This window comes from Mesoplodon bidens (genome assembly GCF_964165515.1).
Source record: "Mesoplodon bidens genome assembly, chromosome: 11".
In the NCBI taxonomy this organism is placed as follows: Eukaryota; Metazoa; Chordata; class Mammalia; order Artiodactyla; family Ziphiidae; genus Mesoplodon; species Mesoplodon bidens.
The window spans coordinates 2706157-2733248 of NC_138167.1; the positions used below are offsets into that span (position 1 = coordinate 2706157).

Genomic DNA, 27092 nt, shown 5'->3' on the forward strand with positions numbered 1-27092 from the left:
AATATATAATCTTTTCAAATACTACTTTTTATTGGAATTCATGCAGAAGGACTGCCTGGTCAACAAAATGTCTCAATTTTCCTTCCACCCATACAAGTAGCATCTCATTCAACTCCATTCCGTCAGCCTTCAGAACCTAGTCTGTGTCAGGTCCAGCCCGAGCTAGACAAGCAGGGATGATTTATTTTTAAAATGGGGATTTGAAGCACAGATAACCGTGTTCGGGGTCACACGGTGAGTGGAGGCTGACCAGAGGAAGCCGTGCTCGGCTCTCCCAGCTTGTGCCAAATTTTCTGCCTTTTAGAGGCTCAAAACCAGTGTGGGGACAACTTTGGCCTCGGAATGGAACGCCGCAAAGTCAACACGCGATGAGTTTTGACGGGATGTTCTGTAGGGACTGTAATGCTGCATATAAGTTGGGGACAAGATTTACTGGATCCGATAGCGGATCTCTTTATGGGATACTGATGTTCGAAGACGGTAGGCTGCGAGGGCGGTAGACGGAAAAGATCGTCAGGCGGGTGTGCAGGACAGGTCCGGGGACGCCCTAAAAGCTTGGGCTGGACTAGGGGAGGGGGCGCAGACGCACTTGGTTGGGAAGGGCAGCCGGGCGAGCAAGTGTGGTTCCGGGAAGTCCTCGGGGTCGGGATGGGGCGGCCCCCCATGAAGCGCCCTGGGGGGCCTCCGGGTATGGACCGCTGGGTGAGGGCAGCCTGGGCGCGCGGCGGTTACTGGGGGCTGGGCGGCTCCTCCAATCCAGCTGCGCGTAGCAACCAGCGCGCGGCAACCCGTCCGTAGCAACCCTCCCGCGGCGCCGCCACCTCCCCTAGCAACCACCCGCGGGGGCGGTGGGGAGCAGCGGGCGCGCGGACCAATGGGTGCGGAGCGGCGGGAGCGCGATGGCCAATGGGCGGCGGCGACAGTGCGAGGTGCTGTTGCGGGGCTGGGCCGCTGCGCCAGGCTGGCCCCCAGCGGCCGCCGCGCGGGTGTGGTCAAGGTCGCTGCTCTCGGGGCAGCAGGATGGAGGCGTCGCGCCGCTGTCCGGCGCCCCGCGGGGACAGGTCAGTAGCGGTGGCGACGAGCGGAGGCTGAAGGGGGCCGTGGCGTTCCGGACTGGGAGCCGAGGGGAGTGCGGGAGGCTGGGCGGCGGGAGACGAGTGGGGGCGGCGTGCGGGCAGGGGGCCGCTCGCGCCGAGGGCCGGCTCGTGTGCAGTCGCGCCGGCACCCGCGGGGTGGGTCCGGCCTCGTCAGAACGCGTTCGTCAGGGGCTGCTCCGCCTGGGCCGGGGGTGCGGGGTGGTTCCGGGGGCCAGCGGAGCGGCCGTGGTGGCGGCTGCATCCCGCCCCAGGCCCGGTGCTCTGGAGGGGTCAGCGCGGGCCGGGCCGGGCCGGTAGGTTCGGCCGGGATCCCGAAGCGTGGATGCGGGCGGGCGGGCGGGGTGGAATCACGGCTTCGCCTGGACCCGAGCCCGCACACGCCGCCCACGCCCGCCTGCTGCCCGGTACCGCCTGGTCGCGGGTCAGCAGCTGAAAACCACTGAAAGGCTTGTCGCCCAGGTGGCCTTGCCGCGGACAAAACCCGTTTTTCTCTTTCATCGGGTTTTATTTACGTGAGAGTAGCGCTCTGTGCAGTTGGTTTAGTGCTTTTTGGTTTGTTTGTTTGTTTTTTTCTCTGAAGTCGAGAGAAGAAGAATCTGCGTTTCCAGGTGTACATATGGAAGCGCCAGGAGGAGATCCCGTTTAAATTCAGCATCCTCGTTGCATTCGGATGGTGCTCGCTCACTTGTGGGCATTCGGTCAATCTTAAGTGAATTAAGGCAGTAAACTTCCCGGCTACCAGATGTATGGTGTGACTCATGATTTTTGGAAAGAAAAATGGAATTGACTTTGAAATTGAGACCAGGAGGCAAAGAGGTTTTTAAGTTTTTGGACCTGAAGTTTCAATGGATCATTTTAAAGTTCGTCCCTCTTTTTCTTCCCAAAGAAACCAGCTCTTTAATTTTAAAATGGACCTCAAAGGGGAATGTGTGAGTCACCAAGTGTTTCTTGTGCTGTAGGTTCTGTCACTGGTTAACTGACTTGTTGCCAGAGAGGGAGTGGAATTAATGTCTCTGACTTTTTTGGCTTCCGGTTGTGTGTTTAGGACGTTTTTGATGAAATACATGGATAGAGTTTTTGGTATCAGTACCTTTCAGTGTGAAGGATAACATCTGACTTTCAAGTTTCCCGTGACTGTTTTTTTTTTCTTCTTTGAATGATGAGACCATTGTCCCATGAGGCAGAATTATTTTCAACAAAGTAGAGAAATTATGAACAAACACTACTTCAGACATTCTTCCTGTATCTGAAATATTTAGTGGAAATTGGAGATGGAACTTGAAACAACACTCTCAGATCCTTGGCTGAGGTTAGGTGTTTGTATTGTAGATTCCCCTGGTGATGACAGTGGCCGGCTAGTGCTGGAACTTGAGCCTCTCTGGCCTTTTGTTCCTGATACAGGATTGAAGATGTGATGAGAGAGACTTCCCCACGTGATGGGACCTTGTGACCCAGGGTTGACTGAGAAAGTCCTAGTGTATGGCTTGTCCATATGCTATGATTTTTCCTCAGAAATACAAACAGCAGTGATGACTGGAGGTTACGTCTTGGCCAGGCTTGTTATCCTCTCTCAAGTTCTCTCTTTTTCAAAGGCTTCATTAGATGAACTAATTGTTGGCAAACAGACTTACCCAGTGCTTAAAAATAGTTAGATTAACTAATATGTGACTACAGTATGTTTGGCAGATATCAAAAGCTACAATAAAAGCCTAATAACGTCTAACATCCATGTATTTCTTCAAATATGAAGGCTACATAGAGACCTAGGAAGGAAAGAAGAATCCCTGTAATAAATTTCCTTTCCAAGCAGACAGACTCAGACGTTTTTGGAATAGTTTTCACTTCTGGCTTCTCTTATTCTTTCCTTTGGAAATGCTGCTGTTTTCCCTGCCTTTGTGCCCACTGAAAGAAAAAGTTAACATTTCTTCTTACCAAGAGGAAAAGTATGCTTGAGTTACTCAGAAGAGGAGCTGAAGCTGCCTTGCTTCTCCATGTTTGAGGATTTTAGGACTAGAAGGGGTCTTGATAATCCTTAGTTCTATTCAAGAGTAGTTCTCAGTGGAATTGTTAAGGCTTCTTTCAAACTAAAATTTCCTGTGGTCTGCTTTTACTTCCTCCGAGTCAGTTCACTAGGAAGAAGCTCTTTGTACTAAATCTGTGCTGCCTTCATCAGACTTTCTTACTGTTGTTAGTAAAGGCTGCACCATTTTCCTGTCCTGGTTAGAGCCTGAATCTGCTGATGCCTGAGAAGAGACACACTGTCCACATTCCGACGGCTGTGCTGTCTTTATTAACTCTTAGTACTTGTTATGAGTCTTTTTTTTTTTTTAATAAATTTATTTATTTTTATTTATTTTTATTTTTTATTTTTTTTGCGGTACACGGGCCTCTCACTGTTGTGGCCTCTCCCGTTGCGGAGCACAGGCTCCGGACGCGCAGGCTCAGCGGCCATGGCTCACGGGCCCAGCCGCTCCGCGGCATGTGGGATCTTCCCGGACCGGGGCACGAACCCGTGTCCCCTGCATCGGCAGACGGACTCTCAACCACTGCGCCACCAGGGAAGCCCTAAATTTATTTATTTATTTATTTATTTTTGGCTGTGTTGGGTCTTCGTTTCTGTGCGAGGGCTTTCTCTAGTTGTGGCAAACGGGGGCCACTCTTCATCGCGGTGCACGGGCCTCTCACTGTCGTGGCCTCTCTTGTTGCGGAGCACAGGCTCCAGACGCACAGGCTCAGTAGCTGTGGCTCACGGACCCAGTTGCTCCGCGGCATGTGGGATCTTCCCAGACCAGGGCTCGAACCCCTGTCCCCTGCATTGGCAGGCAGATTCTCAACCACTGCGCCACCAGGGAAGCCCTTGTTATGTGTCTTGATAATGAGGATTCTCATCTCTGACCCTTTGCTTTAGAACTCCTGTGACAACATTAATGATTATTGTTGTATCGTAGAAGTCACGAGGACCCCTGGAAGGCCACAGTTCTGAAAGAGATTGCATTAGTCCTTTAGTACTGTTTATTACGGCCACCTGTTTATCAGGTGGCCCTTGCTGTTTGACCACAAGGCCTTGTGGCGAGGGGGAAGCGCTGGAGGCTTCCACTGGGTTCCTGAGCTCTCGGCCCAGCTTTTCCACTGTCCAGCAGTGCGACATTGAAGCACTCATCTACTACTTTGGCTTCAGTTTTCTCCTCTGGAATAATAGGGCTTCTTCGGATTCCCTCCATGATTTATACTGAATTAATAAAATACCATATTTTTTTTTTTTTTTTTTTTTTCTTTTTGCGGTATGCGGGCCTCTCACTGTCGTGGCCTCTCCCGTTGCGGAGCACAGGCTCCGGACGCGCAGGCCCAGCGGCCATGGCTCACGGGCCCAGCCGCTCCGCGGCATATGGGATCCTCCCAGACCGGGGCACGAACCCGTATCCCCTGCATCCGCAGGCGGACTCTCAACCACTGCGCCACCAGGGAGGCCCAAATACCATATTTTTAACTGCACATAGCTCAGATTTCAAAAGGTACAAAATGATATTCAGTGAAAAGTATGTCTTCTTTTCTCATTGTCTTTGTGTCACTTAGTTCGTTCATTGGCAGGTTTCTTAGGGGGATCTTCCAAAGGTATTCTGTATATTAAGTAATCTCTTCATTTTCCTTTCCTGTTCTTAAAACGTGATGATTTTGAGGGCTTCTGGTGGCGCCATGGTTGAGAGTCCGCTTGCCGATGCAGGGGACGCGGGTTCGTGTCCCGGTCCGGGAAGATCCCACATGCCGCGGAGCGGCTGGGCCCGTGAGCCGTGGCCGCTGAGCCTGCGCGTCCGGAGCCTGTGCTCCGCAACGGGAGAGGCCACAACAGTGAGAGGCCCGCGTACCGCAAAAAAAAAAAAAAAAAAAAAAAAGTGATGATTTTGAGTTTTAGGGTAGAATACGATAATCTAAACTCTGATATCTGCATTCGTCATGGGCAAGATATATTTTTAGACTATGAACTATAGTTCCTTCGGGTTTTTTTTTCTGTGATAATTAATGTATAGAAAATAAGGCTTGTAGGAAGAAAACAAGAATTATTTTTCAGACAAGCTTCCTGAAAAATAAATCGCTTCTTAGATTTGCTGGAAGAAATGTCAATAAATATATAGTTTGCCTTTGATTTTAGGTTTTAGAATGAAGCAAGTTTATAGAGGGTTGACTTGTTTTCCTATTCACATTCAGTGTAATTTTGTTACAGCAATTTGATATGTCATGTAAGCCAGGGGCAAAGTAGAAGGAGATGTTTTGACTGAGTATAGTTGGCAAGCTGTGCTTTTAAAAAGGGAAGCTCTGTCAAGATAAAACGATCAATAATGATGGCTTACATTTGTGTATCCTTTGCAGTGTTCATAGAGCCTTCACGTACATGATCTCTTTTGAGCTTCACAACTCTGAAGAGAGCACGGCCACTGTCGTTATCTTTGTTTTATAGATAGGGAAATTAAGGCTCGGAAAGGGTATGATATAGCTAAGTTACAAGTAAATGATGTAATCAAAACTAAAATCGAGAAGTAAAACTGGGCTTTTGACTTCTAGTCTCCTCTCTTCTTTTTCTCAATTATTATCAAAATATGTGTTCCAGATAATTTCTGGATGTCATTTGTGCACATAAATGATAACAACTGATACTGATTACATCCTAGTAATTATTTTTAGGGCAAACAGTTGAAGAAATTGGACATTTTAGCAAAGTACAAATGAGTATTAATTTCATCCAATGGAATGGGAGTGGAAATATTTATTTGGTGTTGTTAGGCAAAAAAATGTACTTTCATCTTTACACAAGAGAGAAGGGAAATAAGTAACATTGCTGGAGAGAAACTATAACCCCTGAGGAAAGGAAAATCCAGCAAAAGGTGGAGTGCACTGTGATTCTGAGTAATGTCCTTTTTTAAATCTATAAAGAATAAATGGGGGGACTTCCCTGGTAGTTCGGTGGTTAAAAATCCGCCTGCTAATGCAGGGGACATGGGTTTGAGCCCTGGTCCGGGAAGATCCCACATGCTGTGGAACAGCTAAGCCCGTGTGCCACAACTACTGAGACCACGTGCCACAACTACTGAGCCCGCACGCCTAGAGCCCGCAACAAGAGAAGCCACCGCCGTGAGAAGCCTGCACACTGCAACGAAGAGTAGCCCTCACTCGCCGCAACTAGAGAAAGCCCACGCGCAGCAACGAAGACCCAACACAGCCAAAAAGAAAAAAAAAAAGAATAAATGGGTTCTTGAACTTCTGGATCAAGTCATTCATTTTAAATAACCTTTCTGTTTGGCTCACTTAAAAGAATGCTTTTTGCTTTTGCTCTGTGGGACATGCAAAATGGAGAGGGCTTCATGTAAAGCAGTCTTCCTTGCTGCATTCTCTGGGGCCAAATGAATCATCTGATCGGTTGCCAAGTTTTCCTTCTCATTGCCTCTCTCTCCCCAAGCAATTCTCCCTTCTCTCTGATTGTCTCTACTAAATGGGCTTCTTCGGAAATGGATCTTCATTCTCTAGCTTCAATTAAGTTAGTTCCAGATTGTGGCAGTCATTCAAGTAGAAGACAGTTGAGCCTAGAATATTAACAATTCTCTACTGATGAGGGAGGTTAGATTTCTAAGGAGTCTTTCTGGCAGTTCTAATTGATCTTTATATGCCTTTTCCCAGAAGCAATGTTTTGTTCCAGCCAGATGTGCTCTTAGGTCTCAGTGCATGTGAAAATATGGCCTCCTGTATTGACATTTGGGATATGGACAAGGTGAATCTATTTGTCAGTTGACTTAGAGAAAATTACTTTATTAATAGCTATTGACCCAACTACCTGGCACTACAATCAGTTCAGACACAATGAAATCTGATGACTCTTTTCCAATAGTATTTATACTGTAATCAACTGCTCCCAAGGGCTTCTTCAGAATCCATTCACTAGCTTCGAAATTCTGCTGCCTAAAAATACCAGTGAACTGGCATTTTGACTGAAAAGATTCTTGGGAGACTTACTGAAATACCATAGTAATGAAATCCCGGACTCTCTGCTGACCATTTGAATATTTGTGGTTCAGAGGTGCAGGTCTGCAGGCTGAGGCAGGTGGCGCTGGGACTTGTGGTTGAATTCCAGCCCTTTCACTCATCTGCTGTCTGACCTTGAGCAGATAGCTTCCCCTCTGAGTTTGATACCTCTGTGAAATGGGATTGTAGGTTTATTGTGAGAATTAGATGAGATGGTATGTAGAGTATTTAATGTAGTTTCTGGCACGCAGTAGTTATTTACTAAATGGGACTGTACTGCACCTGGCAATGTGACAACGTATTAATGCTTCAATATCAATAAAAATTCAAAGTTTTGAAGATTTATTTAATACAAGGAGAAATCTAGAAATGTTTAGGTTTCCAGCATAAGAAAGGCTATGAAAAAGTTTTAAAAAGGTGGTAATATCATGGTGAAATTATTAAAGTCCTGTCAGTGAAGACAAGATTAAGGTAATACATTTGTTTGCAGGCTTAAAAAAGTTGTAATGTAGGGACTTCCCCGGTGGTGCAGTGGTTAAGACTCTACGCTTTCACAGCAGGGGACACGGGTTGGATCCCTGGTCAGGGAACGAAGATCCTGCATGCCATGCGGTGTGGCTAAAAAAAAAAAAAAGTTGTAGAGCAAAAATCTTACATGATAGCAGTCGTTGCATTTATTGAGTGCTTATATGGGCTAAATCTCATTTAATCTTCACAGTAACTTTCTGATTTAGTGCTCAAGTATCCTCATTTTGTGGATGAGGCTAAGTTGTGTTAGAAACCACTCTAACCACAGACCCGTGCTTCCCTAAATGGGGAATCTGACCCTTTCGTTTGCTCTGCGCCAGGGGTCAGCAAACCTATCCTGTAAGGAACCAAATGCTAAATATTTTGTACTTTCTGGGCCATACGATCTCTGTCCCAGCTACTCAGCTTTGCTGTTCTAGGGTAAAAGCAGCTGTAGGGAATACATAAAGGAATGTGCAGTAAATGAAAGAGCGTGGCTGTTTCAGTAAGGCTTTAGCTATAGACAGTAAAATTGAATTTGATATAACTTGTGCATGTCATAAAATATTATTATTCTGATTTTTTTTAACCTTTTAAAAATGAAAAAACCATTCTTAGCTTACGGGCAATACGGAAATAAGCAGTGGGCCGAATTTGGCCCAGAAGCTGTAGTTTGCAGACCCCTGTGCTGAGTCACAAGATAAGGATGTTTCTTCCTGGACAGTCATATTTATTCATATTATGAATATTATTATAAGAGAGAAGTGGGGTTTTTCTTAAAATAGAGCCAGTGATAATGTAATATAGAATGCAAAGTTAAATTGATTTTCAGGGTACAACTTGAGGTTCTAAAGATAGAGTATTGTAGATGGTTTCTTTGGGCTACACTTCCCCTCCTTTCCCCATGAAATCACTCTCTTCGGCTGTTAGAGGCACTTTGATGGAAATATTGCCTGAACAAACCCACATAAACATCAGTGTGCCCATAATAGATTATCAGATATAAAATTAGACTTTAAAGGCTATTTATATGTCCATAAGTTGGAGGGAAGTAATGACTGGTGACTGGTTCTGAAATCACAAAAGTAAAACATGGGGTATGGGAAGCTTTCCTGTTTCACTACCCTTGTCTCTGATTTACAGCTGCTGTTGTAATTACTAATTACGTTTATAATTATAAATGTATAATTACTCATACTCTTTTACTCTCAAAAATGTCTGGTTTGGAAAAGAAGGCTTTTTTGATACCCTACCTTTGAGGCGACTTGTTAACAGTTTGTGTATATCCTGGAGTTCTGTGCCTGTGGACATCACACACATCTTTTTTTATTTTTTCCCCACTTAGAAAAATATAATCTTTATCTACTGAAAATACAGTATATACACTGTACCTTATTTTTTTTTTTTTTTTTTTTTTTTTGCGGTACGCGGGCCTCCCACCGCTGCGGCCTCTCCCGTTGCGGAGCACAGGCTCCGGACGCGCAGGCTCAGCGGCCATGGCTCACGGGCCCAACCACTCCGCGGCATGTGGGATCCTCCCGGACCGGGGCACGAACCCGTGTCCCCCGCATCGGCAGGCGGACTCACAACCACTGCGCCACCAGGGAAGCCCTGTACCTTATTTTTAATAGCTATATTGTATAATTTACATACTGAAAAATACAACCATTTTAAGTATGCAATTCAATAGTTCTTAGCGTATTTGCAGACTTTTGCAACTATTACCAAAGTCTAATCTTAGAACATTCCCATCATACACACGCCCCCATCAAAGAAACCTGCCCATTTACAATCATTCCCTTGTCCCCTCCCCTACTCCTAGCCCAAGACAACCACTAATCTACTTTCTGCCTCTACGGATTTGCCTATTCTGGACATTTCATATAAGTGGAATTGTATGATACATGGTATTTTGTGACTGGATTCTGTGACTTAGCAAAATGTTTCTGTGGTTCATTCATGTTACTATGTGCTGCATGTATCAGTAGTTCATTCCTTTTTATTGCTGAATAATATTCTCTTGTATGGCTACGCCACGTTTTGTTTAGCCAGTCAGTTAGTTGATGGGCATTTGAGTTGTTTCCACTTTTTGGCTATAACGAGTAATACTGCTATATGACCACTCGTGTCCAAGTCTTTGTGAGAACATATATTCTCACTTCTCTTCTGTATATATCCAAGTAGGGTTGTTGGGTCATGTGGTGACTCTGTTTTACAGCTTGAGGAACTGTCAGACTGGTTTCCAAAATGGCTGTGGCAGTTTATGGGACCACCAACAATGTATGCGGACTCCAGTTTCTCTGCGTCCTCACCAATACTTGTTATTGTCTGTCTTTTTCATTATTGTTGTCTTAGTGGATGTGAAATAGCATCTCATTGTGGGTTTGATTTGTTTGCCTAACGATGAATAATATGAAGCTTTTTTTAAAAATTAATTAATTTATTTTTGGTTGCATTGGGTCTTCGTGGTGGCGCAGGCTTTCTCTGGTTGCGGCGAATGGAGGCTACTCTTCCTTGCGGTGCGTGGGCTTCTCATTGCGGCAGCTTCTCCTGCTGCAGAGCTTGGGCTCTAGGCGTGCGGGCTGCAGTAGTTGTGGCAGGCGGGCTCAGTAGTTGTGGCTCGCGGGCTCTAGAGCGCAGGCTCAGTAGTTGTTGCGCACGGGCTCCGCGGCATGTGGGATCTTCCCGGACCAGGGCTCGAACCCGTGTCCCCTGCATTGGCAGGCAGATTCTTAACCACTGCGCCACCAGAGAAGGCCCTGCAGTTTCTTAGTCTGCCTTAATTTGCCTTTACTGACTTTGATAATTTTGAAGAGTAGACTGTTCCTCACTGTGAGTTTGTCTGGTGTTTCCTCATGATTAAATGGAGACTATGCATTTTTGGCAAGAATCCTTGGAACTTCCCTGGCGGTCCAGTGGTTAAGACTGCACTTCCACTCGGCTGTCAAAAAAAAAAAAAAAAAAGAATCCCACAGACCTGATGCTGTGCCCTTCTCAGTGCGTCATATCAGGAGGAACATGATGTTGTTATCTTGCTGTTGGTGTTGCTAATCTTACTCACTTAGTTAAGATCCTGTCTCCCAGGTTTCTCCACTACACAGGTAGTATTTTCCCATTGTAATGAGAAATTATCTTGTGGGAAGATACTTCTTTTTTTTTTAACACCTTTATTGGAGTCTAATTGCTTTACAGTGGTGTTGGGAAGATATTTTGACACCATGCAGATATCCTCTTTCTCACCGTACTTTCACCTACCAGCTTCAGAATCCATTGATGGCTCTTGCCTGCAACAGTTATTACTGTGGTGTTTCCTAATGGTGATTTTTGATTTCTATCATTCTTTTTATCTTTAGTCTCTGGATTTTTTTTTCTTTCTGTAAGGAAGAGCTGTCCCTTCTCCATTTCCTCGTTCCTTTATTTATTCTTTCATATCATCCTGGCCTCATGGATACTCAGAGAAGTGTGGCTCCCTCACACTCACTGCCCTATTCCCGTTCTTCCATTACTTCTACCCTGTTCCCACCCAGAAGGGCATTCTCCTGCCTGACCACAGTGCTGTTATCGCACACGGGACACTTCCCATTCCTGCTCTTTCCTGACGTGGAGCTCATGGTCTGATATCCTCAGTGCACCAGTGAGAGTCTTTACTGTGTGTATGTCGTGGTCCAGAATTCAAGGGCTGTGTGTTATGTCTGGTTTCCAGAAATCTCTTAAATTTCCTCTACTTGAACCTAGAACAGTTCTCCAGCCTTTTGTGGCGGGGGAGGATCTCTCCTGATATTGACGTTTTTGAAGAGTCCTGACAGTTGTCTTCCAGAATTTCCCTCCATTGGGTTTGATTCCTCCTGAATAGATTTAGGTTCAACATTGTTGGCAGGAATGTTACATCCATTGTGTTGTATTCTTCTCAGTACGTCACATCAGGGGATACCTGATATCAGTGTGTCATATCATAGTTGCTGTATCCCATCACTTGGTTAAGGCGATGTCTGTCAGATTCCTCCGTTGTAAAGTTACCTTTTCCTCTTTGTAATTAATGTACTCTGTGGGGAGATACTTGAGATTGTGTTGAATATCCTGTTTCACTCAGTGGTTATAGCATCCATCGATGTTTCTTGCAAAAGTCGTTTATTAAATGGTGGTTATAAGATGGTCATATTCTACTTCTGTCATTGATTCTATATTTATTAGTTGACATTAGTCTGGAAGGAAGATCTTTGTTGTGACTTTTATTTGTTTATTTACTTAGAGTCAGTATGGATTCACGGATCCTGTTTTTAATAACTTTATGGTATAACTCATACAGTTCAGCCATTGAAAGTATACACACTTCTTATGGTTATTAGTGTATTTACAAAGATGTGCAACCATCACCACAATCAATTTTAGGACATTTTCATCATCTCAAACAGCTACTCCATACCCTGTAGCTATTACCCACCAACTCCCATCCCCCATCCCTAAACAGTCACTAATTTACATTGTCCCTAAATTTGACAAAAACGGAATCATAATATGTGGTCTTTTGTGACTGGTTTCTTTCACTTAGCATAATGTTTTCATGGTTCTCCCATGTTTCAATACTTATTCCTTTTTATGGCTGAATGATATATTCTATTGTATAGATAATACCAGGTCCATTCATCAGCTGATGGACATTTGGGCTGTGTCTACCTTTTGGCTATTGTGAATAATGCTACCATAAAAATTGTTATACACAGAACAATGTAAACATACTTAACACTACTGAACTATACACTTAAAAATGGTTGAGATATTAAATTTTATGATGTGTTTTTTTACCACAAGAAAAAGAAAACAAATTTAAGAAATGTCTGTATGATAGAATATTATATAGCCATTTAATGTAATATTTTTAATACTTTTATAATAATAAAAAGATGCTTATGGTATAATCTTAAGTTTAAAAGATGCAAAAGTCATAAATATTTCAAATATGTAAATGTAAATAAATTTATAGAAACATTTAGAAAGATGTTTGCTGCAGTTAGTAGTGATCATCTCAAGATGATAGAATTACGAAAAAACATTTCTTTTTCTTTATAAATTTTAATAAGATTTACGAAATGGGTATATATTATTTTTACAATCGATGTAGAACACATATACTATTTAAGAATTCCTTTCTATTAAAGAAATAATATGCTGTAAAGAAAAAAATGTGTATAAGTTTTGGTGTGGGTATATGTCTTTTCATTTCCCTTGGCTATATGCCTAAGAGTAGAATTTCTGGGTCATATGGTAACTTTATGTTTAAACATTTTAAGAACTGCCAGACTGTTTTCCCAAGTGTCTGCACCATTTTACATTCCCACCAGCAGTAAATGAGGATTCTGATTTCTCTATAGCCTCACCAACACTTGTTATTATCTGTCTTTTATCATAGCCATCCTGGTGGGTATGAAGTGGTATCTCATTGTGTTTTTTTGTTTTAATTTATTTTTTATTTTTGGCTTCGTTGGGTCTTTGTTGCTGCACGCGGGCTTTCTCTAGTTGTGGCGAGCGGGGGCTACTCTTTGTTGCAGTGCACGGGCTTCTCATTGCGGTGGCTTCTCTTGTTGCAGAGCGTGGGCTCTAGGCGTGTGGCCTTCAGTAGTTGTGGCACACGGGCTCAGTAGTTGTGTCTCTTGGGCTCTAGAGCACAGGCTCAGTAGTTGTGGTGCACGGGCTTAGTTGCTCCGTGGCATGTGGGATCTTCCCGGACCAGGGCTCGAACCTGTGTCCCCTGCCTTGGCAGGCGGATTCTTAACCACTGTGCTACCAGGGAAGCCCCCTCTCATTGTGGTTTTGATTTACATTTCTTGATGACTCATGTTGTTAGGAATCTTTTTATGTGCTTATTGGCCATTTGTGTATCTACTTTGGAGAAACGTCTGTTCAGATCCTTTGCACATTTTAAAAATTAGGTTGTCTTTTGCTTGTTGAGTTGTAAGAGTTCTTTATATATTCTGAATCCTAGACCCTTATCAGATATATGATTTGCAAATATTCTCTCCCATTTTGTGGGTTGTCTTTCACCTTCTTGATAATGTCCTTTGATGACCAGAGTTTTTACTTTTGATGAAGTCCAATTTAACTGTCTTTTGTTACACATGCTTTTGGTGTCATCTAAGAATCAATTTTCAAATTCAGTGTCATGAAGATTTTTTTTTAATTAATTAATTAATTAATTTTTGGCTGCATTGGGTCTTCGTTGCTGCATGCGGGCTTTCTCTAGTTGAGACGAGCGGGAGCTACTCTTTGTTGTGGTGCGTGGGCTTCTCATTGCGGTGGCTTCTCTTTGTTGCATTGCCCGGGCTCTAGGCGCACGGACTCAGTAGTTGTGGCTCGCGGGCTCTAGAGCGCAGGCTCAGTAGTTGTGGCGTACGGGCTTAGCTTCTCCGTGGCACGTGGGACCTTCCCGGACCAGGGCTCAAACCCGTGTCTCCTGCATCGGCAGGCAGATTCTTAACCACTGTGCCACCAGGGAAGTCCCATGAAGATTTACTCTTATGTTTTTTTCTAAGTTTTATAGTTGTAGCTCTTACATTTTGGTCTTTGATCCATTTTGAGATTGGTGCCCATAAACAAAGTTGGGTAGGTCAAGCACATTCTCAGAAAATTCTCTGTGTGTTATCTGCAGTAGAGCCTTGTGGGTATCTTCAGTTTAGATTGTGGCTAATCAGTAACTGGAGAGTAGTCCAGGAGAATGGTGTTCTGTGGGCATTCCCATGGGCCACACTTGTGTGATTGATCTGTATTCCTCAAAGATATGTGTTTAAAGTTTTTTCTGTACCAATTAAATAGGAAATTTTCCATAAGAAAAATGGGAGGAAAAACAGTAATTTCATTTCTTTTACTCTATAGGACTTCTTTTTGTTTTGTGTGGATTTACTAACCAGGCTTGTTTAGGCTTGCCATTCAACAACTTAGTTTCAAATGAAGGAAAGAGACTATTAGAGGGAAAAATGCAAGTTTAGTAAGATTGTATTCCAGTCTGACTAGAAATGCTAGTTCAGATTTATTATAAGTACATAAAATATCTTTATTATTTCTGCTAAGTTATAATTTAAAACTAGAGCACAGAGAAAGTGTAACTTTTGATGTAGAGGAGGTATCTAAGTGCTGCAGTTATATAGCATCTTTTTAGTGCCTCTTCTGTTCAGTCAGATGCTTTGATTATACCACCCTGTTTATGTAAACTGTTCATCTTGCCCAGGCTTGATAAAAGGAATTAGTGGTGTCAGGATAAGGCATTAAAGACACACCTGTTTTCTTCACTGTTAGACGTCTTAAGAGAAATGTTTGAGGACTTCAGTTGTGTTTCAGATTTTAGCATTATTGAAGAGGTTTTAGCATTTTATGGGGGGATAGAATGATTTTTTTTTCCATGCTAGAGGGTCTCACAGTTCTGGTTTAGTGAAGAGGGCCAAGTGAGTTGGAGGAAAAGCAGATTCATAGCAGTAGCTGTTGAAAATACTAATCCATTACAGTGAGTTTACTATTTGTCTTAGTTATTTTATGTAGGACTTTTTCAAGTGTATACTAATGTTCACTGGATACTAATAATCTATCACTGTATACATAAAGCTTGGTTTAAAAATATGTGAATGAGAATTAAAAACAGTAAGTAAATCAGGAGCATATCTAGATAGGGGCCCACAAAGTCGAGGTGAAATGTATAACATATCTGATATTTTTGTCTATTTGTCACTCTTTTAAGCTAGGGAGAAAAACGAGAAGATTTATTTAACACTCAATGTTGTTGTTGCTATTCTTTTTTTAAAAATTTATTATTTATTTTACTTTTGGCTACATTGGGTCTTTGTTGCTGCACATGAGCTTTTCTCTAGTTGTGGCAAGCGGGGGCTGCTCTTCGTTGCAGTGCATGGGCTTCTCATTGCAGTGGCTTCTCTTGTTGCGGAGCATGGGCTGTAGGCACGCAGGCTTCAGTAGTTGTGGCACGCGGGCTCAGTAGTTGTGGCTCATGGGCTCTAGAGCGCAGCCTCAGTAGTTGTGGCACATGGGCTTAGTTGCTCTGTGAGATGTGGGATCTTCCCAGACCAGGGCTCAAACCCATGTCCCCTGCATTGGCAGGCAGATTCTTAACCACTGCGCCACCAGGGAAGCCCATGTTGTTGTTATTCTAAAACGTAAAGGTTATAAAGGAATTAATAGAGGGGATTGTCAGAGAATCAGAATGCACCTCCACATCTATATCTAAGGGGTTATTAAATCTGCTTACACGTTAGTAGTCAGGAAGAGCCTTGGACATCGTATACAAATTCCAGGTTGCAGTGCATTATTAAAATGCATAAAACCTCTAAAATGTAGGAATGGGGTGGTTAACCGTTAAACCAAAGTGCTTTGGTGTGTTTACCCCAAATGCAGGAAAGCCATTCTTCCCTTTGTAGCCATGGAATTTGTCTTTTTTTCTTTTTTTTTTTCATTACACAGGCCTCTCACTGTTGTGGCCTCTCCCATTGTGGAGCACAGGCTCCGGACGCGCAGGCTCAGCAACCATGGCTCACGGGCCCAGCCGCTCCGCGGCATGTGGGATCTTCCCGGACCGGGGCACGAACCCGTGTCCCCTGCATCGGCAGGCGGACTCTCAACCACTGCGCCACCAGGGAAGTCCGAATTTGTCTTATTAAATAAGATTTTGTATTCATAGTTTTTTTCTGGCAATCAACCCCTAGTAAATATTTATAGTACAAATAATTGAGAACCACTTCTGCCTTGTTTTATACTTTACTCTTTCTAAGAATGAAGAGTCACAAAATCTTAAATTAGGAAATTGTCAGAAATAGAAAAGACTTTAGAGAGAGCTTAAAGACATTCAGAAGGGTTTGGTTTATCGGTTGAAGACAGTCATTTGATTCCATTTTTGTGGACTTCTGTCAGTCAAGCAAATCTGTCTCCTGACGGTGTTAAATCTTGTCTGTTCATCTGTACTTGCAGTCTACTGTGATGACTGGCATAGAGTTTTGTATTGTTTTGTTTTGTTTTTGGCTGGGCCATGCAGCTTGCGGGATCTTAGTTCCCCAATCAGGGATCGAACCCGGGCCCCCCCATCAGTGGAAGTGTGGAGTCCTAACCACTGGACCACCAGGGAATTCCATGGCATAGTGTTTTATTAATTCTTTTATTGAAGAGGAAGTTACATGACTTGCTAGATCTAAAGGAAGTCGGTGGCCTTAGTAAGATGCTATATACTATCTAACTTTCTGTCTCCTAGAGCTAGCTTCAAAAAAGTAGAATATATTTGATTTTTAGGTGTAATTTAGACTTTGCAAAAGGACCAGGATTAGTGTCTGTTTCTTCTGTTTCTGCATGGCTCTCCAGGTCTGTTTCTTTATCTACAAAGTGTGAAAAATAATAGTACCTAATTCATAGGACTGTTTTGAGGAATAAATAAAATAATACATTAAAAATACTTAGCACTGGGACTTCCCTGGTGGCGCAGTGGATAAGAATCCACCTGCCAATGCAGGGGACATGGGTCCGATCCCTGGTCTGGGAAGATCCCACATGCCACGGAGCATCTAAGCCCGTGTGTCACAACTACTGAAGCCCACGTGCCTAGAGCCCGTGCTCTGCAACAAGAGAAGCCACTGCCATGAGAAGCCTGCGCACTACAATGAAGAGTAGCCCTGCTCGCCGCAGCTAGAGCAAGCCCGCGCACAGCAACAAAGACCCAACGCAGCCAAAAATAAATAGATTTATTTATTAAAAAAAAAACATATACTGAGTACTCATTATATTCCAGACACAGTGCTAAGTATTTTTTTTTTTAATCAGTGATAATTCTGTCTTACCTTTGGTCAAACCATATAACCTCCCTGGACTAACTGCTAGTCCTTATCTATGAAATGAAAGATTGAGGCTAGATAGTGCTGAATTCCCTTCAGCATTATTTCTGAAAATGCAAGACTTTAATGTAGTCCCTATTTAACTACACTTTATTAAGTAATTAATAAATATGAAAAATTGTTTCAACTCACTATATTAAGTAATAATAAACATGAAAAATTATTTAGAAATTGTTTAAAGTCATCAAAACCATAAATTAAATCAAGAGGCCAATTTACCTATCAAATTAGCAAATGTTTTTAACTTTTAATATTCCTTTTTTATTGAAGTATAGTTGATTTACAATATTATATTAGTTATTACAAGATAATGGCTATAATTCCCTGTGCTATACAATATATCCTTGTTGCTTATATCTTTTTTAAATATTTTAATTTAATTTAATTAATTTATTTATACAGCAGGTTCTTATTAGTCATCAGTTTTATACACATCAGTGTATACATGTCAATACCAATCGCCCGATTCAGCACACCACCATCCCCACCCCCCTGCCGCTTTCCCTTCTTGGTGTCCATACGTTTGTTCTCTACATCTGTGTCTCAGCTTCTGCCCTGCAAACCGGTTCATCTGTACCATTTTTCTAGGTTCCACATATACGCATTAATATATGATATTTGTTTTTCTCTTTCTGACTTCACTCTGTATGACAGTCTCTAGATCCATTCACGTCTCAACAAATGACTCAATTTTATTCCTTTTTATGGCTAATATTCCACTGTATATATGTACCACAACTTCTTTATCCATTCGTCTGTCGATGGGCATTTAGGTTGCTTCCATGACCTGGCTATTGTAAATAGTGCTGCAGTGAACATTGGGGTGCATGTGTCTTTTTGAATTATGGTTTTCTCTGGGTATATACCCAGTAGTGGGATTGCTGGGTCATATGGTAATTCTATTTTTAGTTTTTTAAGGAGCCTCCATATTGTTCTCCATAGTGGCTATATCAATTTACATTCCCACCAACAGTGCAAGAGTGTTCCCTTTTCTCCACACCCTCTCCAGCATTTGTTGTTTGTAGATTATTCATTTATTATTATTATTTTTTGGTCACATTGGGTCTTCCATTGCTGCACGCGGGCTTTCTCTAGTTGCAGCGAGCGGGGGCTTCTCTTCCTTGCAGCGCACGGGCTTCTCATTGTGGTGGCTTCTCTTGTTGCAGAGCATGGTTCTAGGCATGCGGGCCTCAGTAGTTGTGGCACGTGGGCTCAGTAGTTGTGGCTCGCGGGCTCTAGAGTTCAGGCTCAGTAGTTGTGGTGCATGGGCTTCGTTGCTCCGCGGCATGTGGGTTCTTCCCGGACCAGGGCTCGAACCCGTGCCCCCTGCATTGGCAGGTGGATTCTTAACCACTGTGCCACCAGGGAGGTCCCCAGTATATGTTTTTAAAAAGAAAAAAAAAATCCCCGCATGCATGGGGGTCTGTGCTCTGCCTTTTTCTTGTCCTTTGGGTACTTCAGTCTCCTCAGGTCCTCTGTGGACTGTGTGTGGCATTAAGTATGGCACGTCCTCCTGCAGTCAGTGTGGGCAGCATCTGGAAACCCGTGCTTTCCCTAAGGTAGAATTAATCGGTTCCAAATAGCCCAAAGGACTAGATACATGGAAAAGATGAGATTGACATGGTTTTAAAAGGATTTTCTCTTTACATGCTTTTTTTTCATGTTTTTTTTTTTAACAGTGCCTTTGAGGATGAGGCCATGAAGCTCCGGCAGCTGAAACTGGATAATCAGGTGAGCAGAGTCTCCTCTCTTGAAAGACGTGGACAGCTATACTGACCATGAAGCTGATGGTCTGGACTTTGGGGTCTGGCAAGACCCACATGCCTTGAGGACATCAGCATTAAAACTGGCCTTGGATTTACAATCACTGAAAATTCCTTGGCAGCTGTCATAAGAATTAGGAAAATGTTAACATTGTATTTCTGTGCAGTTAATTTGATCCTGCTGCCTTAAACACCTCTCTGCACTGTAATTTCATGTAACTACAAGGTCTTTTTCTTATCTTAAAATGCAAATCTGAAAATGGTACTGTGCTGCTTAAAAGCCTCTGTTGTCTACAGAATACTTTTCTTCATAGCACTGGTCCCACTTTTCACTTATGCATTATATTATCTATTTTTTGCACTGATTTGACTTATGTTCATCTCCTCCATTAGACTAAGCTCCATGAGAACAGGAACTGAGTTTGTTAATGATGACCATTATATCAGAAGTTTCTGGCCTAGGGCTGGGCCCATAGTAATCCTTCATTAAATGTTTGAATGAAGGAAGGAATAAATGAACAGTTTTGTATTGTTACATGATGTGATCATAATGATTACTCAGTTTAGAACCTATACCCAACATATATTACTTCCATATGAATGTTTTCTAATTCAGGAAATTCTGTAGGTCCAGGCTGTGATGTAGGATCATTAACCATCAGTGTCTAGAGTGGTAGGTGACTAAAAATACCTCTGAAGTTTTATCTTGCTTTTTTATGTTGCTGTTGGACCTTGTAACAGGACTTGGAATGTAGTAAGTTACTTTAAAGGTGGAATCACTACAAACTAGTTACGAGGTCTCCACGGGGACGCGCCTGGGACCATCTGGCCTCCAGGGCCCCTCCCAAGCCCTTGGTGTCCACGGTGCCTCCGTGGGGCCTGTCACCAAGTCCACCACCTCTCAGGCCACCACCTGGGAGGCCTTCTCATGTGCACCTGGAACAGAGCGTGGCCCAGTGGTCTTCAGAGACCCTCCGCTGCAAAGTGTTGGCAGTCGCCTTGGTGGTCAGCACCACTCATGCTGCTCTGCCCACTGCCCTCCTCCCTGGCTGGGCTCGGCCTCCCGGGCCTGGATCATGGCCTCAGCCTCACTGCCTCTGGAGGAGGCCCAGTGGTGGTGCACACTGTTTGCCCTGCCCACCTCCAGGTGTCCTGGCCCAGGGAGCCCGGCAGTAGCAGCTTCACGGACAGGCAGGCTTCCTCACAACCACTGCTGGCATCCTTTAAGGAGACTGGGGCACATTTTAAGCAAATCTGGTGTTGCATAGCAGGGTAGGAAACGGCCACAAACGTCTCAGCAGTTGCAGGAGGCTGCCTGCATCTCCCTGCGCAGGGCATGTGGCCTGTAAGCAGAGGAACCAGCTCGGGTTGTGCACCTGATTCCATAAAACTGCTGAGCCTGTGAAATAAACAATTCTTTCTAGTACTGAAAAAACAAATAAACACAGGAAAGAAATGAATCTGGGATCAGGAGGGAAATCCTGATTAGATACACATTTATCAGCCCCCCTGCCCCACCCCTGCCCAAGAGCAGAATACTTGTGATGAGCCCTTTATCTTTTACATTCCATTGCATAGCAGACTGTATTTAGGGAGACATACCACAAGATTTTAGATTTTTGTTTAGATCTTTGATTTATTTTTATAAGGCTCAGGGGTACATCCCTTGCTAACATAAAATGAAATCTATGGTCATCTACCAAGTAATGAAATAAGACATAAGATTTAAATTTGTGTAGTTTTTGAGTTTTGTATATAGGTATATTTTCTGGATTTTTAAAAAAGAGGGCCCAACTATTTTGTAATTTTTATTCTTTTCAGTGAGAATGCTACATGTGGTGTGGTATGTGTGTGGTATTTTGGGATTTGGGGACTTTGTAAGCCTTTTTGTAGTACAAACATTTTTAAACTATGGTTTTACATAGGTCATAAAAGCATATGAAGGACTTTCCTGGCGGTCCAGTGGTTAGGACTCAGTGCTTCCACTGCAGGGGCACAGGTTCTACCCCTGGTTGGGGAACTAGGATCCCGCCTGCCGCATGGCCAAAAAAATAAAAAAAAAAAAATAATAAGAATTCAAATAATACAAAAAAGATATTTGGTCTTTCTCCCTTTACTTGGCTAGTTCTTTACCAGAGATAGTCAGTGAATATAAAGACATAAAATTTTATGGGAATTTTTAAAGATTCAAAGCCATCTCTTTGGACCTGATGTATACATTTTGTTGCTAAATAGTGTATGAGAATACTGTGCGAGCCCTGAAATGCTGCCATGAACAGAAGAGCAGGGGGTCAGGGACTTCACCGTCAGATGGCCTGGAGCAGGAAAGGCAGTGCCACATACTGAATACAACACTGGGCCCAGAAGCAGACTTTGGTTCCCGTTCTAGCTGTGCCTTTAATTGGCTGTGTGATTTTAAGTAAGGTCCTCAAACTCTGTGAACCCCAGTTATTTCGTGTGTGGAGCGAGGTCAGACTGGGCAAAATAACAGGTTGTCGGGGGGGATCTTAGAGCGTGGGAGTCTGGGCTGGGATGGATGGCGGTGCCTTGAGCACAGCTCGGATGCTCTCACTCTGGCCTCCAGGCGGGCAGCCTCTTGGTGGGAGGCTCACAGTCCAGGGCATGCCAGTACCCCCCCTCCCCACCTCTGAGGGGTACGGGGCATTCCCATCCGTGACAGTGAGTGTCAGTGGAGTTGGGAGGGCCTGGGGACCCTCCCTCTCCCCACCCGGCCTGCTGTGTGGGAATTCTGCTGTGGGAATGTCCCTGGGGGTGAGAGTTACTGGTCTGAGCTTGAGAAGTAGTTTGCTGAGAGCAACCAGACTTCATCAGTCTCATGAGGATTGGTTTATACTAAGCAGTATCATAAGCAGTGAATCTAAGTTGGGATTAATGTATTAATTGCTAGTGAACCATATACCAGAATCATCAGGTCATCAGTTTCCCATTAGAAGAGTCTGTCTGGTGAGTTCGAAATCAGAGCAAGTGGAGTTTGTAAAATGAGCTTTATTGTAAATATCATTGTGTGATGGTGTAAGTAATTCACCTCTACTAAAGGGATATACCTGCCCAAGGAATGAGATACGTGATATCTGGCCAGGACACTCCCTGCCTTGGATCATTCCTATTAGAGACACAAGGTGGATCCTGCTCTTCAGTTCTACTTACCTTATTTCCACAAAGACTATTTCCCTTCTCTCAGTGTATTCTTTTATCATCCACTACAGTGTTATTGATTTGATTAAATTCACTTCCTTCACATCTGTCCTGTTTTTCTGATAGTTCATCTTAGAATTGAATGTTTAAAAATCCTAGACTTTCAGATAATTTACACATGGCTGTTTTTGTCCTATACAGATTTTTGAACAGCTTTATTGAAATGTAATTCACATATTATTAATGCTCAGTTACAGTGTAAAAATGATTTTTAAATCTTGTGAAGTGGAATCATACAATATACAGTCTTTTGTGCCTGGCTTCTTTGGCTTAGTAAAGGGCTCACCCATGTTGTAGCATGTATCAGGAATTCATTCCTTTTTCCTATTGAATACATCTGTTTTGTTGACAGACCATGTTTCTCCATTCATCAGTTGATGGACATTTGGGATGTTTTTTTTTTATATTACAAATTAACAAATTACAAATATGTTTTTTTGTAATTATTTGTAATTAACAAATTTGTAATTAACATTACAAATAATGCTTCTCTGAGCATCTGTGTACAAGTTTTTGTGTGGACGTGTTTTCATTTCTCTTGGGTGATCTACCCAAGTATAGGTATACCAAGATATACCTAATATGCCTTGGGTAATAGGAGTGGCTTTGCAGGTCATATGGTAACTCTGTGTTGAACATTTCAAGGGACTGCCAGACTGTTTTCCACAGCCACTGACCATTTTACACTCCCACCAGCAGTGTATAAGGCTTCCAGTTTCCCCACTTTCCTGCCAGTACTTACTATTGTCTGTCTTTGATTAGAGCCATTTTAGTGAGTCTGAAGTAGAGTCTCATTATAGTCTTGATTTGCATTTCCCTAATGACTAGTGATGTTGAGCATTTTTAGTGGCCATCTGTATGTTCTCTTTGGAGAAATGTCCATCCAAATCCTTTGCCCGTTTTTAAACTGGGTTACTTTCTTTTCGGTTTTGAGTTGTAAGAGTTCTTTATATAGTGTAGACCCAAGTTCTTTATCAGAAATATTATTGGTAAATATTTTCTCCAATTCTGTGGGTTGTCTTTTTACTTTTTTGATGGTATCATCTTCAACCCAAAAGTTTATCTATTTTTTCTTTTGTCTCTTGCACTTGGAGTGTCATCTAAGAAACCATTGCCTAAACGAGGTTACAAAGACTTACCCCTGTGTTTTTTTCTAGGAGTTTTACACTTTCCGTGATCTGTTTTGAGTTAATCTTTTCGTATGGTATGAGGCAGGGTCCTAAATCACTGTTGTGCATGTGGATATCCAGTTGTCCCACCACCGTTTATTCCCACTGAGTATAGTTTGCTTTTATTTTTGCTGCCGTCACTAGATACTCATATTTTCTGGGTATGTGACACCTTAGCTAGCTCCAGAGTGTAAAGATTTTCAGATTCTTTCAGGGATGTGACTCAGACAGGAATGCACGTTAGGTGGAGAACTTTTATGCCATCTGGCGGTCATTGGATTAAAGTATAGCACAGTCCCTTTGGGCTGGGTCCCCATCTATGGATACGCACCCTTCGAAGGGAGGCAGACATCAGTGCGTCGAATCGAGACTTGAAGAAGTCTGATTCAGGGAGTTCTGGCGGTCCAGGGGTTAGGACTCGGCGCTTCCACTACAGGGGCCCGGGTTCCACCCCTGGTCAGGGAACTAGGATCCCCAGAGCCATCTGGTGTGGCCAAAAAAAAAAGTCCGATTTTAAACTTTTAGTTTCATCCTCCCATGATCTCTCTTTGTGGGCCAGGAAGGTTGATTATTTTTAGCCAAACTGATAGACCTCTGGCAACCATTGTGATCTTGGTGGTTGTACCTGTGGTTACACAGTCCGTTCCAAGAATGTCATAAAGTAACCAACCCATTATCTCTGGGAGTCCTTAGAAAATTGAGAATCAGTGGAGTCTCAAGCTATCATTAATTTGAGGCTTGCATGGGATTTATTATTTTATTGGATAGAGTCCTTTGATGGACCACCCCCCCCCCCCCCCGAATATAATCTCCTTTATTTCCTCATTTATTTTGGTATTACCATTCAATATTTTGCTTCAGGGAATGATAGGGCCTACCACCAGATTCTGGAGAAGATGGATTCTTTGAGTTATTGCTCAGTTTCCAGGGAGCTGGGAAATTTAAAGGTTTAGTTTATGGGACACTTAAAAGTCCTGAAGTCAACATTTTTAATTGTATTTAGGCATCAAACAGTCACCTTTGGCTCTTTTCCCGACTGCCCTGACCTTCCCCTTACAAAGGTAAGGAGGCCTTTGTTTACATAGCCACATCTAAAGCACTCTTAGCTTTTCAGGGAAGGTAAAGCATAAATAAGTTGACACCATTACATTGAAACTCAACCACATCTCTTCTCCTCCGTCCAAATTATGTGAGGGTGATTAGAATGCTAAGTTAGGTGATAGTTTTTACCAGGATGGCAGTTTGCCCATTTGTGGGTATTTTGTGGGGTTTTTTCTTATTTACAAACTTGGACACTAGGAGGGTATATTCAGTGCAATAATGTAGCAGCTGTGTCCCTGAGGTTCACAGTTTGAATCTAGAGTTGTTTTTTCTTAAGTTGTTGATCTGAGTGGGTGTGACTAGCGTTGACATGGATAGAGAAGGGCTTCACCAGACACGTTAATAGGATCACTGTGGCCACAGATCTAGTCTACCCTTTGCAGGTCTCAGAACTTGGTTTTGTCAGTGAGCCCAGATGTAACGTGACATCTAGCTCTTTGGTTCCCCTTTTCTAGACCAGAGGCAGCATTGTGCTCTGGAGCAGATGCACACCAGTCAAACTTACAACACTCAGTCATGAAGCCAGATGCCAGTTTATTCATTTACAGTGAGAACTCTGTACTCTTGCAGTGTGCATTCATTGCTACTGTTTATGATGCTATCTTCTTGGGAAGAACAAGAAGTTAGACTGAAAATGAGAAGGCTGATTGGTAAGCAAGGAGTCAGGAAAGAGAAGGAGATAGTCCTGAGGGCTCGTTCAACAAGACCATGAAGAAGCCTTGGATAGTTTCCTGTCCTCAGAGAGAGGGAGCTTTCCCAGTAGATAGGGTGCGCTTGTCTGCCAGGGTCAGTATCTCTTTTTCTTGGACAGGATGGACATACTCTGTCAAATTCTTGCTCTTTGGCTGCTTTTTTCTAGACCACAAGCAGAATGCTCCTTTTCTGTACAACAGTTTTTTCTTTACATATGTTAATAAAATGGATTCGCTGTAGCTCGTGTTCTTGTTTCATCAGTTGTTTCACAGTTGTTTTATTTTATTTTTTATTTTTTTGGCCATACCACGTGGCATACAGGATCTTAGTTCCTGGACCAGGGATCAAACCTGTGCCCCTGCAGTGGGAGAGCGGAGTGTTAACCACTGGACCGCCAGGGAAGTCCCAGTTGTTTCACAGTTATGAGACTATTTGAGACTAAATAGCTGTGGCCACATGGATAATATGCAACAGTTTCTCATGTCTTTATATTTCATGTTTACCATCTCTTTCAGGCAGTTAGTTTACTTCTTATCCATTATACAGTCTTCTTAGTTGCTAGAAGAATCTTATCAGCAAGTTCCAGGGGGAGAACCTCATTATAACCTCCTGTGTATTTAGTGTTCCTGGGACATTAAGGTCCACCTGTGCGTATTAATTCATGGATCTCAAAATAACTTCAAAAACCCCAATTATTCTTTCCCAACTTGCTCTAAGCTCTCTTTTCATTCTTGACAGTATAGTCCCTTTGGCATAATATTTTAGCACCCCTAGTCTTTTTCCTTATGCACAAGGTTGGGTAAAAAAGAATAGGTATATTTCTTCTGTCTTCTGAATTTATCTGCAAGCTTTCATCAGGCCAGTTCTGGAAAAAAATGGTTCCTTTCCTACTAATAGTCTCACCCGTTAGATTAACTCTTCTTCCTAGTGGCACTTTTTAAAAGCAATGTCAATGAAAAAAGTAAACAGTTGGCTTTTTGCCTGAGAAACAGTAAAGTAGGTTATATATCTTTGCTTTTAAATCATGGCTTAATTTTTTAGCTTGGGGCTTGACACTCGCCTGTTCTGAGACGTCTCAGATCCATAGTAATTTCTATGTATTATAAGCTCTTATTTGCCAAGGCTTAAAAATAGTATATATGCTGGTACCTTCCTTTTCACCTCACTGGATTTTTTTCTGATCGTCTCTCATGCTTTTTTCCTGACTTTTCCTGCTACCCTACTCTTCTTGCTTGCTTTTATCCATAGAGTTGATTGTTTTTTAATTGGAATTTTCCAACTGCCATTTTTTTCCCATCTTATCCTTGGCGCTAATTTGTTGGATTACTAATTATGTAAAAATGAGCAAGAACGCAAAACTTACTGCTTTTTAGCTGATTAAAACATGAAAATAGGGCTTCCCTGGTGGCGCAGTGGTTGAGAGTCCGCCTGCTGGCGCAGGGGACACAGGTTCGTGCCCCGGTCCGGGAAGATCCCACGTGCCGCGGTGCGGCTGGGCCCGTGAGCCATGGCCGCTGGGCTTGTGCGTCTGGAGCCTGTGGTCCGCAACGGGAGAGGCCACAACAGTGAGAGGCCTGTGTACCGCAAAAAAAGAAAACGAAAAACATGAAAATAGTTCGGGGTTTAGAGGATAATAAGTTTTTTTTAATTTTTAATTTTATATTG

The 27092-nt window shown here is 42.9% G+C and overlaps 1 protein-coding gene across 5 annotated transcripts in view; it reads left to right on the top strand.

Annotated features, from left to right (window-relative positions):
- Window positions 1-951: 951 nt before the first annotated feature.
- The window catches only part of TULP3 (TUB like protein 3), a 42568-nt gene continuing 16427 nt past the window's right edge, over window positions 952-27092 (top strand). For 4 of the 5 annotated variants that reach the window (XM_081248158.1, XM_081248155.1, XM_081248156.1 and 1 more), the window contains exon 1: window positions 21487-21667. Coding sequence is in view for 1 of the 5 variants with exons in the window: in XM_081248154.1 (XP_081104280.1) it covers window positions 1021-1061; window positions 19165-19216 (93 nt within the window). In the remaining 4 variants the exon portion in view is untranslated. Of the gene's footprint in view, window positions 1062-19164; window positions 19217-21486; window positions 21668-27092 lie in introns of those variants that run through there. The other variant, XM_081248154.1, reaches the window with a different exon arrangement.